Consider the following 15922-nt stretch of genomic DNA (forward strand, 5'->3'; position numbering starts at 1 on the left):
TTAGCCTTTTATTTTTATCTCTGAAAAAAAAAATTGCCATAAGATTCTTACGTGTTAAACATCTATGATTTAGTTAGATTTTTCTACATATTAGCATTCGCTCTCCTGCTGATAGTCCTAACACTGATGGAATTGACATTTCTTCTTCCAAAAATATCATGATAAAAGAAACCAACATAGCTACTGGTAAACCAAATTTTCAGTAGAATTGTAAAGGAATTACTACATCTGCAACTTTGATTTATGTTGTCTTTCTACACAGGTGATGATTATTGCAATCATAGGTGACTCTTCTGACATTAATGCCACTGGAATTGCTTGTGGACCAGGCCATGGAATAAGGTTTATATATATTATCAACCAAATCTTCAAATTACACACTTAATATAAACCAAAAAACATCTAAATATTTGCATGAAAGTATGTTTGTCCATGAAAATAATACATGAACATGATATTAATTTATAAAATCATTCATTTATTGCATTAATATCTGTGTTATTTCTAACTTGACCAGAACGAATCAATCAGCATTGGTAGCCTGGGTAGAAACAATGGCCATGACAAAGTGGAACATGTTCGGGTTTATAATAGTAGCTTCACAAAAACTACAAACGGAGCAAGAATCAAGACATTTTCTGTATGCAATTAATTTTTAAATCCTTTTGTGATGTTGTTGAAATGTTCAGATGAATGGAACAAAGAAAGAAATTTGAAACATTTTCTTTTTCATATCATATCTTCTTCTGACTTGGATGATATGTAATTTCGATTTCTTACAGGGTGGATCAGGTTATTCGAAAAGAATCACATTTGAGAAAATCACATTAAACCAAGTTTACAACCCAATAATTATAGATCAACACTATAATAACATAATGGTATTCACTTAACATTCATATTATAAATTGTGATGATCAACTTGCTTCTGCTGATCATTTATCGTTTACTAAAGTTACTTTTTGAATATGGCATGATTAGAATGGAGGAGGAGGAGTCCAACTGAGTGAGGTGACATTTCGTGGGTTTCGAGGAACATCTGCAAACGGCAGAGCTATTAATTTAGCTTGTGGTTCACCAGGTTGCTTCAACATTGTGTTGGATAAGATTAAAATTGTTTCTTCTCAACCAGGAAAACCAGCTTCTTGTTCTTGTACTAATGTTCATGGAAGATCTACATCTACTATTCCAAATTGTAATTACTCATTGAGATGAACTAAGCCCTCATACACTATATGTGAAATGATGTATCAACAAGTTATGTGATAAATTTTATGGTGAACTGTATAGATTATATTACTTTTATATAGTTGATCAATGTAACAATACACCTCAAACAGAACAAAACAGAAAAAACAGACATTCTGATAGTGTTCAAGCAGAGTTACTGTCTTCCAATAGGCAGTATAAGATGAACAAAATCTTCTGCAGGATTTTTCTCCGATCTTAAACCAACTTCAGATGGTGTTCAAGCAGAGTTACTCTGATTCATACTGAACTTGTGCAACAAATCATGAGCATACTGAGATTGAGGCATAAGTGTTCCATGCTTGCACTTATGGAAACTTGGCTAGTTTGAGGATCAAACAGCATGTAACCTCTAATTGAATGATAAGCGGTCATCAATTGGCGACTATATTAATCTTTCTTTTGCTTTTCCTCTTACATGAAATATTTCATTTCCTCTTACATTAAATCCAAGGTATTTCTATCATCAAAAACTCCCACTAACTTTGTCTTGATAACTAATCCATCTTACACTTTTGTTGTCCATGATGAGATGAATAGTAAACTTGAATTTCAGTTTTTAAAAAAATAAATGGAACAAAGTTTTCTTATGTAGTTTTTCTCACTTCTACAATCTTATATTACTCGTGTGTTCTTATCCCTTAATCGAAGATCAAACAAATCACAATAAAATATATTTTTTTGTGTGTGATTCACTTATATGTAAGAACACCATGGCAATCACTTATTAAATGGTGCTTTTTGTTTACTAATATCGTTGTAGGAAATTTGTATTTTTGTTTACTAATATCGTTGTTGTATGAAATTTGTATGCATTCACAAAATCAATTGGCCGTGACTTTACTAGTTTCAGATGTCCCTTTGTTGCTATTCAAATACTTTATAACGTTTGAGCTATTGAAATTGATGTAAAGTGGCATTATTTTTTGTTGTTTAACTCAATTCTTAGATATTCTTGAAACTACCGTGGGAAATAAGTGTCGAATTGTTTATTTATGATATAATTGTTGAGATTCTCGTAGATATCTTTCAAAGATTATACATATGTACTACAAAACATAATACAAAAAATTATATATAACTATTGTTAAATGAAATAAAATTAACATATGTGTAGTGTTTGATGCTTAATATATTGTTTAACCTCGATACTATTGAAGAGAACATGCAATTAGACTACTAACATTTTCTTTCACTAAACTACCTTTTCTTGTATTAATAGCTGCTTATCCAAATAGTTTAAAGATAGAAAAAGTTGGTTGTATATGATCTTGATGAAGTTTCTCACCAGCACTAATAGAAAATACAAAAATAATGAGAACCGAAATACAATATCCCTCATGCTAGATATACTTCACGAAAAATATCTGATAACTCCTTAATTTTACACCTTTTTATGTGTTTAGAGTCTAGAATAGATCATTTTAGTTTTTAATAGTTTAGAATTAGGTTAGTTTTAGGATTTTTCTTTAAATCTTTAGTTTTGTAAAATTGTAGTTAAAAATAGATTTTTAGATGTATTTTTAAGTGTTTAGGAAATTAATTTTTTTTAAGAAAATTTTAATAAAAATATTTTTCTTTAGTTTTGTTTAAAAAGGTTTTAATTTTTTTTAATTGCTAAACAACCTTTTTTCTTTTGTTGATCGATCCTTGTTTTTAATTGTTCTTAATTCTCAAATAGATCACTGGTCAACTGAGCTAAATTTGGTCAAGAGAAAACATTTTGAGTCGCTTTGCACATTGGGCTTAAGTGATGTTGTGCATTTGAATGTTTCTTCCTACACCTCCCACATTTCTCCATACACGTTGATGGCAGAGGTTGTTTTGGGGTAATGTTCCATGTATTGATTTTAGACTCTAGCGAGTTATGCATTTGTGGTGACCTCTGCTACTCTATAAAGTCATTACTAATGGGTTTCACTCTACCACATACAAGGTTAGTACATTAACTCTTTTGACTAATTTAAAGCCCCTAGATTAGGATCTCCTACTCCTCTCACCACATACCCCACCCTTTTTTTACTTGATATTAGAGTATTATTAGAGGGACATGAGAACTCCCAATACGGAATCCATACAATTATACATACACTATTGAAATCACTTACAAGAAATTTCTTGTTGAAATTCCTCTCCACAACATTCATTATATACATTCACAAGTATGTTCTCAATCCATAATATTAAACATCCATCACATCCATAGTAAATCGTCTCAACAATTCAAAGCATTAGAAAAATACAACATATCCCACGATGCTCTAAAATGGTGCTTAGTGCAACACCTTTCACAAAAGAGAAAGCTCAACAACAATCTTGATGCTCAGTGATAGTCTTGGCATTGAACACCAAACCTTTTGTAAAAGGTGACATTCAATGATATCTTGGCACTCAACGTTATTCTTCTTGCAAAAAGTTGTGCTCAACGACACCCTTTTATCACTCAACAACCTAGAATTAAATTGTACCAAGCTTGTAGTGAAAAGTGACACTCAATGCCCTACCACAACTCAACGTCAAAACATTCACAAATATACATGCTCAACGGTACAAGCCTAATGCTCAACGGTCTAGAGCTAAAATACTCTCAGACTTGCACAAGGAAATGGTGCTCAATGCCAATTTGTTACTACTCAACGCCATAACTGAAAACAACATATTCAAAATTGTGATTTGGGAAATAAGGGAGCTCTTCAGATGATCAAATTGGTATTCCTAATTAGTGCTTGGTTCAAAAACAGTTTTCAATGTTAGAATATATGCCAACTTGCTAAAATAATCAGATCTTAAGTTCTTCAACTCAACATCAATTCAGACATAGCAAACAACACACAAAAGTTGCAACATATTCATATTTTAACAACTCAAACACAAAATCATCAATTCAACAAACTCAATTCAACAAGACATACAATTTACCATATATATTCATCACATCTATAACTTTAAAATAAGGTTAGCTTCTCTTACCTCAAAGATGACCAAACAACTCTAGAACCTTGAAAACACCATTAAAAGCTCAAAAACTTTATCTGCCCCTATGAACAACACAGAGACGATCAAGACATACTATTAGGACCACTGATCAACAAAAACTCTTAAAGAAGACTCAAAGACCACATGCAATCCTAGATGGTTCACATGCATTGGTAGACTAAACATATCAAAAACAGGAGCTAAAAGTTAACTTACTCTATCGAGAAAATCGATTATATGAAAGTGGAGTGTTCACCTCAAGGATCATTCTAACGGTCTCCGATCTTCAAACAGATGAACATGTAGTTAGAAACTCTAGAAAGAAATAAGAGAGCTCTTGAGAAAATAATTTTAGAAAGATAGTGTTATTTAAGATAATGAAACTCGTTTATAAAAAAATATTTATACTTTAAAATTTTAATATTAAAATAATTGAGTCTCTTTATTTAAAATACACTCAATTCTAAAACAAATTTTATAGACTCTTACATATTACCCATTGATGTGTTAATATGAGAGAAACAATTAATTAAAAAAGGTTAAATGATTGTTTAAAAATATACTTTAGTCCTAGCTGAAATAAATATGAAAAATAAAATTAATAAGATTAATGTTACTTTAACCTCAATATAACTTTATTAATTTTTACATTCTAGTTTCAAGTTATAATCGATTAAATCAACTCTATTTGTGCCATCATTTTTTTTGTCAACAACGCAAAAATGGTATAAGTGGCAAAGGAGGTGCTAAATAACAAAGCCAACAAATATAACAAACTAACAGACAAAAACGCTCAGTTTTATGTGTATGAAACATTTTCAATAATATATTGATTCATCCTTACATGTTTCATTTAAAATTTAATTTAAAATTTAATAACAAATTAATATCAATTTAGTCAATATTATTTAGAGTTGACTTTTTAAAATTGATGTTAACAAATTAGTGTTTATGATTTTAAAATCAACTATTTGTAAAGCAAATTTAATACTTTGCCTAAGTTATTTTTGGTTGAAACTAAATGTTTACTTATTGTAGTAAGAAATTTCGTGTATCACAACTTCAATGAGAATAATCATTACTATGAAAAAATGATACCTATAAATTCCAAGCATACAATTATATATAAATGGTAGAGAAATTAAGAGGATAATCACATAACCAATTAAACATGTACATGTTTCTTTTCATTTTAGTGTCAAATTTGTAATTTCGTCTTCCAAATTTACTTGTATTTTATTGATTTTACTTCATAACATTTTTATTTTATGTTGCTCTCCATCACTTTTGCTTTAGATTAAATTTGGAATTGACATTAAAAGGTTCTATTTTGGTAATAAAAATACCGTTTGCAAAAACTAAATGGTGAAACGCTAAAAACGAAGAAATGATATATGTATTAAAAGTTAAAAAAGAAAAATTAAATGTTTTCAGAAGTCAATGTTTTGACAGAAGAAATCCATCAGTTTATAATAAGTCCCAAATAAATTAAATATTAAAGTATTCATTTATTATGATTTGGTTTATTATATATGTTAAATGTTTAAAGCATATTTATCTATTATATAACTTTTGCTGGACTAAATAAACTTTGGTTTATTATAAAAATTAAATATTTTCCTAAGTCAATGTTTTGAAAAAAGAAATCAATCATTTTATAATTATTATAAGTCCAAAATAATTAATTTAATATTCAAGTATTCATTTATTATGATTTGGTTTATTATATAATTTAAATGTTTCAAGCATATTTATCCATTGTATAACTTTTGCTGCACTAAATAAACATTTATGATGTACATTTCATTCTACAATAAAATTTATGATTTATATTATTACATTAAATAAACATTTATGATGCATTTTGCATCGTTTGAAGGTATTAATTTGCGAATAATTTTTTTTGCTATTTAAACCCCAAAAACTATGCTTTGTTTTCTCATATTACATGCATATTGCTCTCTCAACTTCATTATTCCTAAACATGCAGAGACTAATAATCACTTGTGTTTTGATTGTTTTCTTTGTTTCACCATGTTTATGTAAGAGGTTGTTGATGGCAACTTCCAACACATACAATGTGATTGATTATGGTGCCAAAGGAGATGGTGAAACTGATGACTCCCAGGTATATTTTCGTTGTTTCTCTTCTTTCTTTCATTTTTATCAATAAAAATACATGAGTATTTGACAATGTGTATGGGTTTGCTAACGTGCGTACGCCTGTTTTTCAGTTGGTACATTTTAACAATGTGTACCGGATTTTATTATACAAAAATGTTCTTAAATATCATAAATTTTAAGTTTTAAGGTTAAAGATATTTTAATAATTTTCATTCTCAAAACTAAAAAAAAAGAAATCCTCAAACCCTTATTCACCCTCTCGTTCCTCTCAACCTTTCCTCTTTTATTTCTCTCACTCCAATATTTTCTCTGTCATCTGTATTTGCAAAAATCAGAAACACTTCCAGTTAAACAATCTTACAAAAATATTAAAAAGCCCGAATAGAGTGGTACATATCTATATATATATATATATATATGAATAAAGAAATTAAATATAGAAATGAAAAATAATTGTAACACTTCCAAAATTTTCACCCCTGCCATTAGTAATATTGTACAGAAAATATTCGTATAAAATATTCTCCTTAAGAAATAGTAAGTCATGCTTGTTATACGCATATTAATCTAAAATAATAAAGACTATTTTTCATTCTCATAAGTTTTTGTTAGATTATTTTTTAAAATAAACTATATTCCATATAAAGAAAGTATGAATGGTACATACATTACTTTCATCATAAAATCTTAAAATTCTAATATTTACAACCTCTTCACTTATTATATATGTCAGTTAAATTTTTTTTTTTCATTTAGTATACAACTTTTGACTAACTTAAATTTATTTTATTTTTATTTAATATATGACTTTTAACTCATACTTAAATTTATTTTTATTTTATTTAATATATGATTTTTAACTCACAATTAAATTTTTAATAGTTTTATCTACCGTTATATATAACAATTTACATGGAAATAATTTAAGAGTACCAAGATAACAACACTATATCAGTATATCAGTTTCAGAATTTTTCACAACCTGGTCAAGAACCTCATTTGCAACCACCATTAGTGTTGTGTTTAATCCATGTATTTTTCTTCTTACTTAAGAGGGTGTTTATATTTCCCACTTTTGCTGATAATATATATATATATATATATGTATATATATATATATATATTTCGTAGTTTTGTAAACATTTATATAAGTTTTGGCGAATTATGAACTTTCTCTTTTGAAATAATAACAGGCATTCTTAAGTGCATGGAAAAAGACCTGTTCGACAGATGGTGAATCAAGCCTAGTTATACCATCAAAAGCAGTATTTTTACTGAAGAAGAACGTAATCTTGAAAGGTCCTTGCCAAGCCAAAAACATTCAAATTCAGGTATAGCATGTTAAGTTTATTATTCAACTTTTAATCACACTCTGATTTCTTCAGATTTAAATCAAACCCTAATCTATGATACGATGTTATGTAAAGTCCATCAATAGTTATAATCCATAATTTAAACTATGTAAATGAATTAAATTAAATGGAAACTGTTGAAAAAACAAACTACTTAAAATAATTAATTATTTTCTATTTTATTGATACTAGATATTCTATATCTATATTAACGTTAATAGATGCTCAAAAGAGTAATAAAATAAAAATAGGCCATTTGAAAGATGAGTTGTGGTTTCTTAGTAGGTTTTATAAATACTTAAATGTTATAGTCAATGATTTCATTAATTTTCCCAGTAGGGATTTATAATGATGTTAATATAATTTAATGTTAAACTAATTTATAAAGGTAAAACAACAAAATAATTAAACTATTTTTAAATTATATTTCAAATTAACATGAACATTTATTTTCATATTATAAAATTTATTAACAATACATGGAATAAATTAAAGTATATAAAATTTAAATAAAAATAAAATATTATCGATTTCAAATAATTGAGATGAATAATGTGTATAGACTCACAAATTAAAATAACTCTCATTCCATAGAATACATTAAATAATTAGATACGCACAAATATATCATATGACTATATAATATATAACATAAAACTATATTTTTAGTTGTATAAAAGTATATTAGTGATAATAAATGCTGAAATGAGTACTATTTTGGTCCCGGCATTTTAATACTTTTCAGTTAAGAAATTATAATGATCTTAAAATTTCAAAATTTACACAATTAAATCATTTTAGTGATATCGCAAACAAAAAAAATTAATTTTTTTATAATATTAGTTTAAGACCAAATTTTTTAAAAATTAAAAAAATGCATAAAAGTATATAAATTGAAAACAGACTAATGAAATACAATGTTTTAAAAATTCTTTATTTTTCTTTTCCAAGTAATTTACTTAGATAGTACATAGCTTATAATACAAGATCCTATTACATATACAAATGTCTTTCCTTCCTTTTTTTTTCTTGTTAATATTAAAGATCTATATATTATAAAAGTACATGGCCATTTTTTTCTCAAGAATTTCTTACAATAAACTAAATACATTTCTTATTTTGTTTATTAAATTTTCATCACTTGCAGCTTCAAGGAAAAATAATTGTACCAACCCAGGATGCATGGCTAGGTGATAAATCTCCGATAATTTGGATCTCAAACGTGAATGGTCTCAGGATCGATGGAACTGGAGGATTAATCGATGGCCTCGGTTCTTCTTGGTGGTCATGCAACTGTCAACGACCATCGGTTAGATCATTATACACTTCAATTTTCCATAATTGGGTTTGCAAATAAAAACATGCTCCATATTCTTGTTGACCTCGTATGTTTTTAAATTTTAAATTTAACTCAATTTTACAAAAAAACATCAATTACCATGTTGGAAGTCCTATATTGATTAGAGATAAGATTAATTTATAATATATAAGTGAGGTGTAAACATCACCTTACAAACTGGTTTTGTGAGGTTGAGTTAGGTTTAAAACCCACTTACTAACATGCTATTGTAACCATAGTTAAAACTTATTCGAGCGAGTTCTAAGTGGACATCCAATTCTTCTGTTCCACTTGCTATTGGGTTGTTATCGAACCATCCAATTTTTATTATCACGGATTAAGTTACTCACACTTAGATACAATCTTAAGAAGTAGATTTTAATTTTAACTGAGATTCTACAATTTATAATAAAATTTATAATGATTTACATATATATTGATCTTTTTTTTTAATCCACATACCACTTTTAAGTAATTTTTAATATCTTATGATCTGTTTAGCGATTTGGATGGTGCAGGTCCTTGGTTTCAATTCATGCAATGGTCTCATTGTTAGTTCCTTGAGCATCACAAATAGTCCACAAGCTCACATAACCATAAATGGTTGTGAGGGTGCCACATTTTCCAATATTAACATTAAGTCTCCTGCTAATAGCCCTAATACCGATGGAATCGACATTTCTTCTTCCAAAAGCATCTTGATAAAAGATTCCAACATAGCTTGTGGTAAACCAAGTTTTCATCTTATCTACTTATTCAAATTTCAGTAGAATTGTATAGGAATTACTACATCTGCAACTTTGATTTATGTTGTCTTTCTACACAGGTGATGATTGTATTGCAATCATAGGTGACTCTTCTGACATCAATGCCACTGGAATTGCTTGTGGACCAGGCCATGGAATAAGGTTTATATATATTATCAACCATATCTTCAAATCTAAATATTTGATGAAATTATATGAAAATGATACATGAACATGACATTGATCTATAAAACTTTTCCTTCATTGAATTAATCAGCATTGGAAGCTTGGGTAAAAACAATGGCCATGACAAAGTGGAACAGGTTTATGTATATAATTGCAGCTTCACGAATACTAAAAATGGAGCAAGAATCAAGACAGTTGAGGTATTTAAGGGTGGCAGTAACATTGTTCTTCAAATCAAACCATGCTATAATATATGTTTTCTGATAAAAGAGTAATGATTCAGATGAATGCAACAAAGAATATTTTATATGTTGTCATTTTCTTACAGGATGGACTAGGTTATGCCAGAAACATCACTTATGAGAAAATTACATTAACACAAGCTTACAACCCAATACTTATAGATCAAAACTACGTCGGTGTAGAGGTATTCACTTTACTTTCATATTACTATATATATTTGTAATATAATATTTCTATCGTATTTCACTAAAATTCACTTGATTGCACATATATATTAATGTTACATTGAATTTGGCGTGATTAGAGTGAAGGAGGAGTTGAAGTGAGTGGGGTGACATTTCGAGGGTTTCAAGGAACATCAGCAGATGACAGAGCTATTACCTTAGCTTGCGGTTCAAAAGGTTGTTTCGACATTGTGTTGGATCAAGTTGACATTACATCTTCCAGAGCAGGAAAACCAGCAGCTTGTTCTAGCAGTAATGCCCATGGAACAGCTACATCCACAGTTCCAAATTGTGACTCCTTATCTCAATGAAGTAACAATGTTACCTCGCACATGTGTACGGGAAATGATGTATCAAGAGCAGGGTTTTTGTTTTTGTTTTCTTTTTTTGGTAATAAATAATAAGTATTGTTGTTTTTATGGAAAAGGAGGAATAAGAGTTTCTTTATGAATGTTACTGTGACTCATTGTCATTAATTTAGTTATACATTATTAGGAGGAATTTCCTCTTTTGACTCGTTAGCATATTAATACATAAACAATGATATTTTGACATCCAAAATTATTTTACATTTATTTAATATTATCTTGTATTATTTTTAACTTTTTTTTATAAATAATTTTTTTTATGATTATTTCACTCAGTGGTAAAAATGATTTGAAAGAATTTTGTATTATAACAACATAAAAATTCCTATAAAGACATCAAGAACCATGTTAGTTTGTAAGCCGAGTTTGTTAATTAGTTGGCCAGGACAGCGGTTGATTAACTGTTCTTGACAGTTGCTTTCATTTTAAATACTGAACTTCTGTGTGTAAGAGGGTGTTGATTTTTGAGATCATTTCATAATACAATTTCATTTTGTTTGAGTTTTACTTTCCTTTCTCTACTCACCTTCATTATATCTTGTTGGATCGTTCTCGGTTGCCCATATTGCAGTTGCGTGTTCGTAACGTTCAGTGCAGGAGCTTTGTCGTTCGGTCAGTCGTGTACGACACTAATACTGATCGGTTGTGACGCTCGGTGCAAACCCTCGGTTCTCTCTTGGTTCTAACAGTGGTATCCGGAGCTTTGTATTCATCTAGGGCTTGGCGGAGGCTTGGCGGAAAGGTGATTGAAGCATAAAGAAGATCAAGACTGTGTTTCTTGGTGAAAGATTGAGGGTGTAAAGAATGGCCAGCAGAGATATGTCTGTTAATCTACCTGTTCTCACAGACAAGAACTGGAGCAGATGGAGCACACAGATGCGTATCTTGTTTTGTGTTCAAGATGTCAACAATGTGATGGAGGGAGTGGTTTCTGTGTCTGATTTACGCGGCACAGAGAAAGAGGAGTTTAAGAGGAAAGATGATAAAGCGTTGTTGATGATCTGTTAGTGTGTAGACGATATGCATTTTGAGAAGATACAAAATGCGGTTTCAGCAAGAGAAGATTGGAACATCTTGGTGGGCTGCCATGCCGGAGGTGAAAAAGTGAAGAAGGTAAAGCTTCAGTCATTGAGGAGACAGTACGAGAACCTACTGATGGAGGATGGTGATAAGGTGAGTGAGTTTTTCAGTAAAATACTCTCAATTATTAACCAGATGAAAAGTTGTGGTGACACTGTTACTGGTCTCATGGTGATTGAGAAAATCATGCGGTCACTACCCCCGACGTTTGATCATATTGTGGTGGCAATAGAAGAGTCAAGAGATCTTGAAAAACTAAAAATAGAGGAACTGCAAAGCTCTCTGGAGGCGTATGAAATGAGGATGCGGGAAAGAAATCCCATCAAACGCGAGGAGCATGCGTTGAAGGTTCAACACGTATAGAAGAAGACAACCAAGAAATGGAAAGGGAAACATGGTAAAGGGAAGTGGAGAAAAGATAGGAACAAAGATGATCAGAATGAGTCTTCAACAGAGGATGAAGGCAAATCTGAGAAGAATTTCCAGAAGAAGGACAAAAGGAATATTGAATGTTTTAATTGTCACAAGTATGGGCATTACGCTAGCGAGTGTTATGCTGAAAAAGAAGAGCAGAAGAAGGGTCAACGAAAGGAGGCCTATGCAGCTCAAGTGGAGTCTGATTTAGAAGAACCAGTCATATTGATGACAACTACATCTAAAGTAAGTTCACATTCTAAATTGTGGTATTTGGATTTGGGATGTTCGAATCATATGACCTGCAACAGAGATTGGTTGGTAAATTTTGCTGAGACCGAGAGGAGTATGGTGAAATTTGCTGATGACAGCACCTCGAAGGTAGAGGGAGTTGGTGATGTGGTTATCAGAAGGAAGAATGGCTCGCGTGTCATTCTAACTGGTGTGCTGTTTGTGCCTGCAATAAGGTACAATCTTCTGAGTATTGGCCAGTTAATTCAAAAAGGTTTTACGGTAGTAATGAGAGACTTCAATAAGGTTGAAGTGTTTGATAAAAAGAAAAACCTGATCTTGAGGAGCAAGATCTCGAAGGATAATACGTTTCGAATCAGCCTAGTGAAGTCCACAATGTGTGAAGAATTTGGCTTTACAGAAGGTGAGATTAATGCGGATACACGGACTGGTAATGAGGAAGGTCTGGTGCACGTAGCCATGTTCGCAGGTGTAGAACCGATCGGTCAAAAAGAAGCCTTGGCAAATGCAGAACCGATCGGTCAAACCGAGGCCTTGAAGAAATCCGAGTGGAAGGATGCAAAGAAAGAAGAAGTTGATCCAGTTAGGAAGAATGGAATCTGGAAGCTTGATGATATTCTAGTTGGGAAGAAGAAGAAAAGCGTTGAAGTGAATGCTGCCAAAGAAGCATGGGGAGTCGGTGTCACTGGTGAACCGAGACATGGAGAACACCGTTCGGTCACGTCTTTCAGTCTGGGAGTCATGGGAGAACCCAGACATTGCGAACACTGTTTGGTCAAGTCATTCAGCCACACCCGACCTCAGCATTCATTCAACCGAGCGAGGCGTCACTCAAGAGTGTCAAACTGGCAACCACACTCAAACCGGTCGATCATGTCACTCAATCGCTCTTTCGAACCGTCCGGCCTTGGCCGCACAGCTCATGCAAGCTGGCGTCCGCCTTCGACACGTGATTGGCAGGAACACACCGATCGGTCACACACCGTTCGGTCGTCTCAACGTGGTGCGCGAGATAGGGTAGCAAGGATGGGTGCTACCTCCCTAAGTGCTCGGCTTAGAGGGGTATGTTAGTTTGTAAGCCGAGTCTGTTAGTTAGTTGGCCAGGACAGTTGTTGATTAATTGTCCTTGGCAGTTGCTTTCATTTTAAATACTGGACTTTTGTGTATATGAGAGTGTTGATTTTTTTAGATCATTTCATAATACAATTTCATTTTGTTTGAGTTTTACTTTCCTTTCTCTGCTCACCTTCATTATATCTTGTTGGGTCATTCTCGATCGCCCGTACTGTAGTTGCGTGTTCATAACATTCAGTGCAGGAGTTTTGTCATTCGGTCAGTCGCTTACGACACTAATACTGATCGGTTGTGACACTTGGTGCAAACCCTCTATTTTCTCTAACAAACCATGCAAATACCTTCTAGTGGTGTAAGAGGTCGCCTCATATATACCTGGAACATTAAAATAGTTTCCCCTGCATATAAACATAAATAGGGATATATTGCAAAGAATAATCACTAATAATTTTTTTTTTTAAGTATATCAATTGAAGTTTGTTCATTAAAAAACAGACTTACAAAATACGCGATAGTATTTTTTAAATAAAAGAAATTATTTTTAAATTTATTTATAAAATAATAGACTAAAAAAAATATACACTTTCATCTTTGTAAATTAAAGACATTATTTTAGTATGTTAATTTAATAATAGATTTAAATTTTACTTTTAAATATGTTAAAAGATTAAGAGATTTAAATTTATTTTACACCTGTTAATTTAATAACAGATTTTGTTTCAGTCGGATCTGGTGTGACCCTGTTAAAACATTCAAGAGTTTGCCAAAGATCGGGCGGACATTGCTGAATCCCACGAACTGAAGCAGACCGAGCGACTCTGTCTCTAGGGGGCACTAGAAGCTGGCGAAAATCGGACAGTTACCTCTTTGTTGAGGGCTGAATGCACTGGGAAGGGCCGAACGGGCTCTCTCGTCTCCAAGTCCTAATTGTAGTATTCGTTCTCTCTCCTCGTTCTCCAAGCCGGGCAGTCGGGTACCTGTCAAAGGCACTCCGACGCTTAAGTCAGTAACATGACTGAGTGGTCTGTAATGCATGTATATATTACATCGTAAGCAATCTGTGTAGAAATCATACCTGAAACCTTTATTTATACTGATTGTAATGGGCTTTTACCTTTCGTGAGCCTGATAACGGTCCAATCATACCTTAATCTTCATTAAGGGCTTTAATGAGTTATTAGTGTTTAACTGTGTAGTCGACCTAGTGAAGGTCGGTCGGGACGGCCGATCAGAAGGGGTGGTCGGCTAGGGATGTCAACCTGGGTGGGCGGCCACTCGGTTCTGCTGATCGGTCACCTTGGACGCTCGGTCTTGATGGTCGACCTGGATGAACGACCTTGGAGGATCGCTCGGTCTATGTATGATCGATCAAAGGACAGCGTTAGCTTAGACGCTCGGTCGTAATGATAACCTGAGTAAATGGTATTGGGGCAACAGTTTGGCCTGTCTTAGGAGAATCGTTCGGTTGGGAGGACTCTACAGTACATATTTAAATTTTACTTTTAAATCTGTTAAAAGATAAAGAGACTTAAATTTATCTTTTCACTTCTCGTAAATCTCAAATTCAGTGTGCCTATCAGATTTTCACTTCTCCTAAATCTCACATTCACGGTGCCTCTCAGATTGTTAACTCTCTCTGCTCCCCATTTCTCCTCTAACGATTTGCTTCCAGCGACTTCCGCCGACATACTAGGGCAACGATGACTTCCGGTGGCATACCAACGGCGGTCTGTTGATGGAACACCATACTTCGTTAACCACCCCAATATTATTCGTCTTCTTCACTTCTTCCAACCGAAGGTAAGAATATGATGTTTGTTTTCCTGACATAAAATTGGGTTCAATACATTTTCAAAAATGGAAAAGAGCTTCAGTAGTTTTTGTTACTAATTTTGTTCAAAATGCTTCACAGTGGAATTTATGTGAAGAGGATTGTTTCAGATTAATTAATTTCATCTATGGGTAAATGTAAACATACAGAATGCAATCAGTCATTGTCGAATTTTTCACTGGAATAAATGAATATGACGGCACTACAGTAAAGTTAAATATTTTGATCACGTTCTTTTGCTTAGTTTTGAATTTGTAAGTTTTACAACATTAACTACCAGTTTTGAATTTGGAACTTTTACTATTGAGCAGGCCTTTTAATTTTGTTATCATGCTAGTAGCAACTATTCAAAACTTAGAAGCGGTTCAGAATTTAAGACTACCTTGCCTCTTAAATAATTGAAAAATGTTAAACTAGGATCATGCTTTTGGGAAACCACTCAGACAATTTGAAGTAAAATTAGTT

At 32.0% G+C, this 15922-nt stretch overlaps 1 protein-coding gene across 1 annotated transcript; it reads left to right on the forward strand.

Moving 5' to 3' along the window:
- Positions 1 to 6185: 6185 nt before the first annotated feature.
- Positions 6186 to 10889, forward strand: LOC108347194 (probable polygalacturonase At3g15720). Its single transcript, XM_017586355.1, has 8 exons — positions 6186 to 6352; positions 7542 to 7679; positions 8848 to 9009; positions 9558 to 9765; positions 9866 to 9947; positions 10063 to 10171; positions 10300 to 10398; positions 10519 to 10889. Exons 1-8 carry the CDS (start codon positions 6209 to 6211, stop codon positions 10747 to 10749), a joined length of 1173 nt encoding a protein of 390 aa, XP_017441844.1. The 5' UTR covers positions 6186 to 6208; the 3' UTR covers positions 10750 to 10889.
- The last annotated feature ends 5033 nt before the right edge of the window (positions 10890 to 15922 follow it).

Source organism: Vigna angularis, chromosome 9, assembly GCF_016808095.1.
Source record: "Vigna angularis cultivar LongXiaoDou No.4 chromosome 9, ASM1680809v1, whole genome shotgun sequence".
Lineage (NCBI taxonomy): Eukaryota > Viridiplantae > Streptophyta > Magnoliopsida > Fabales > Fabaceae > Vigna > Vigna angularis.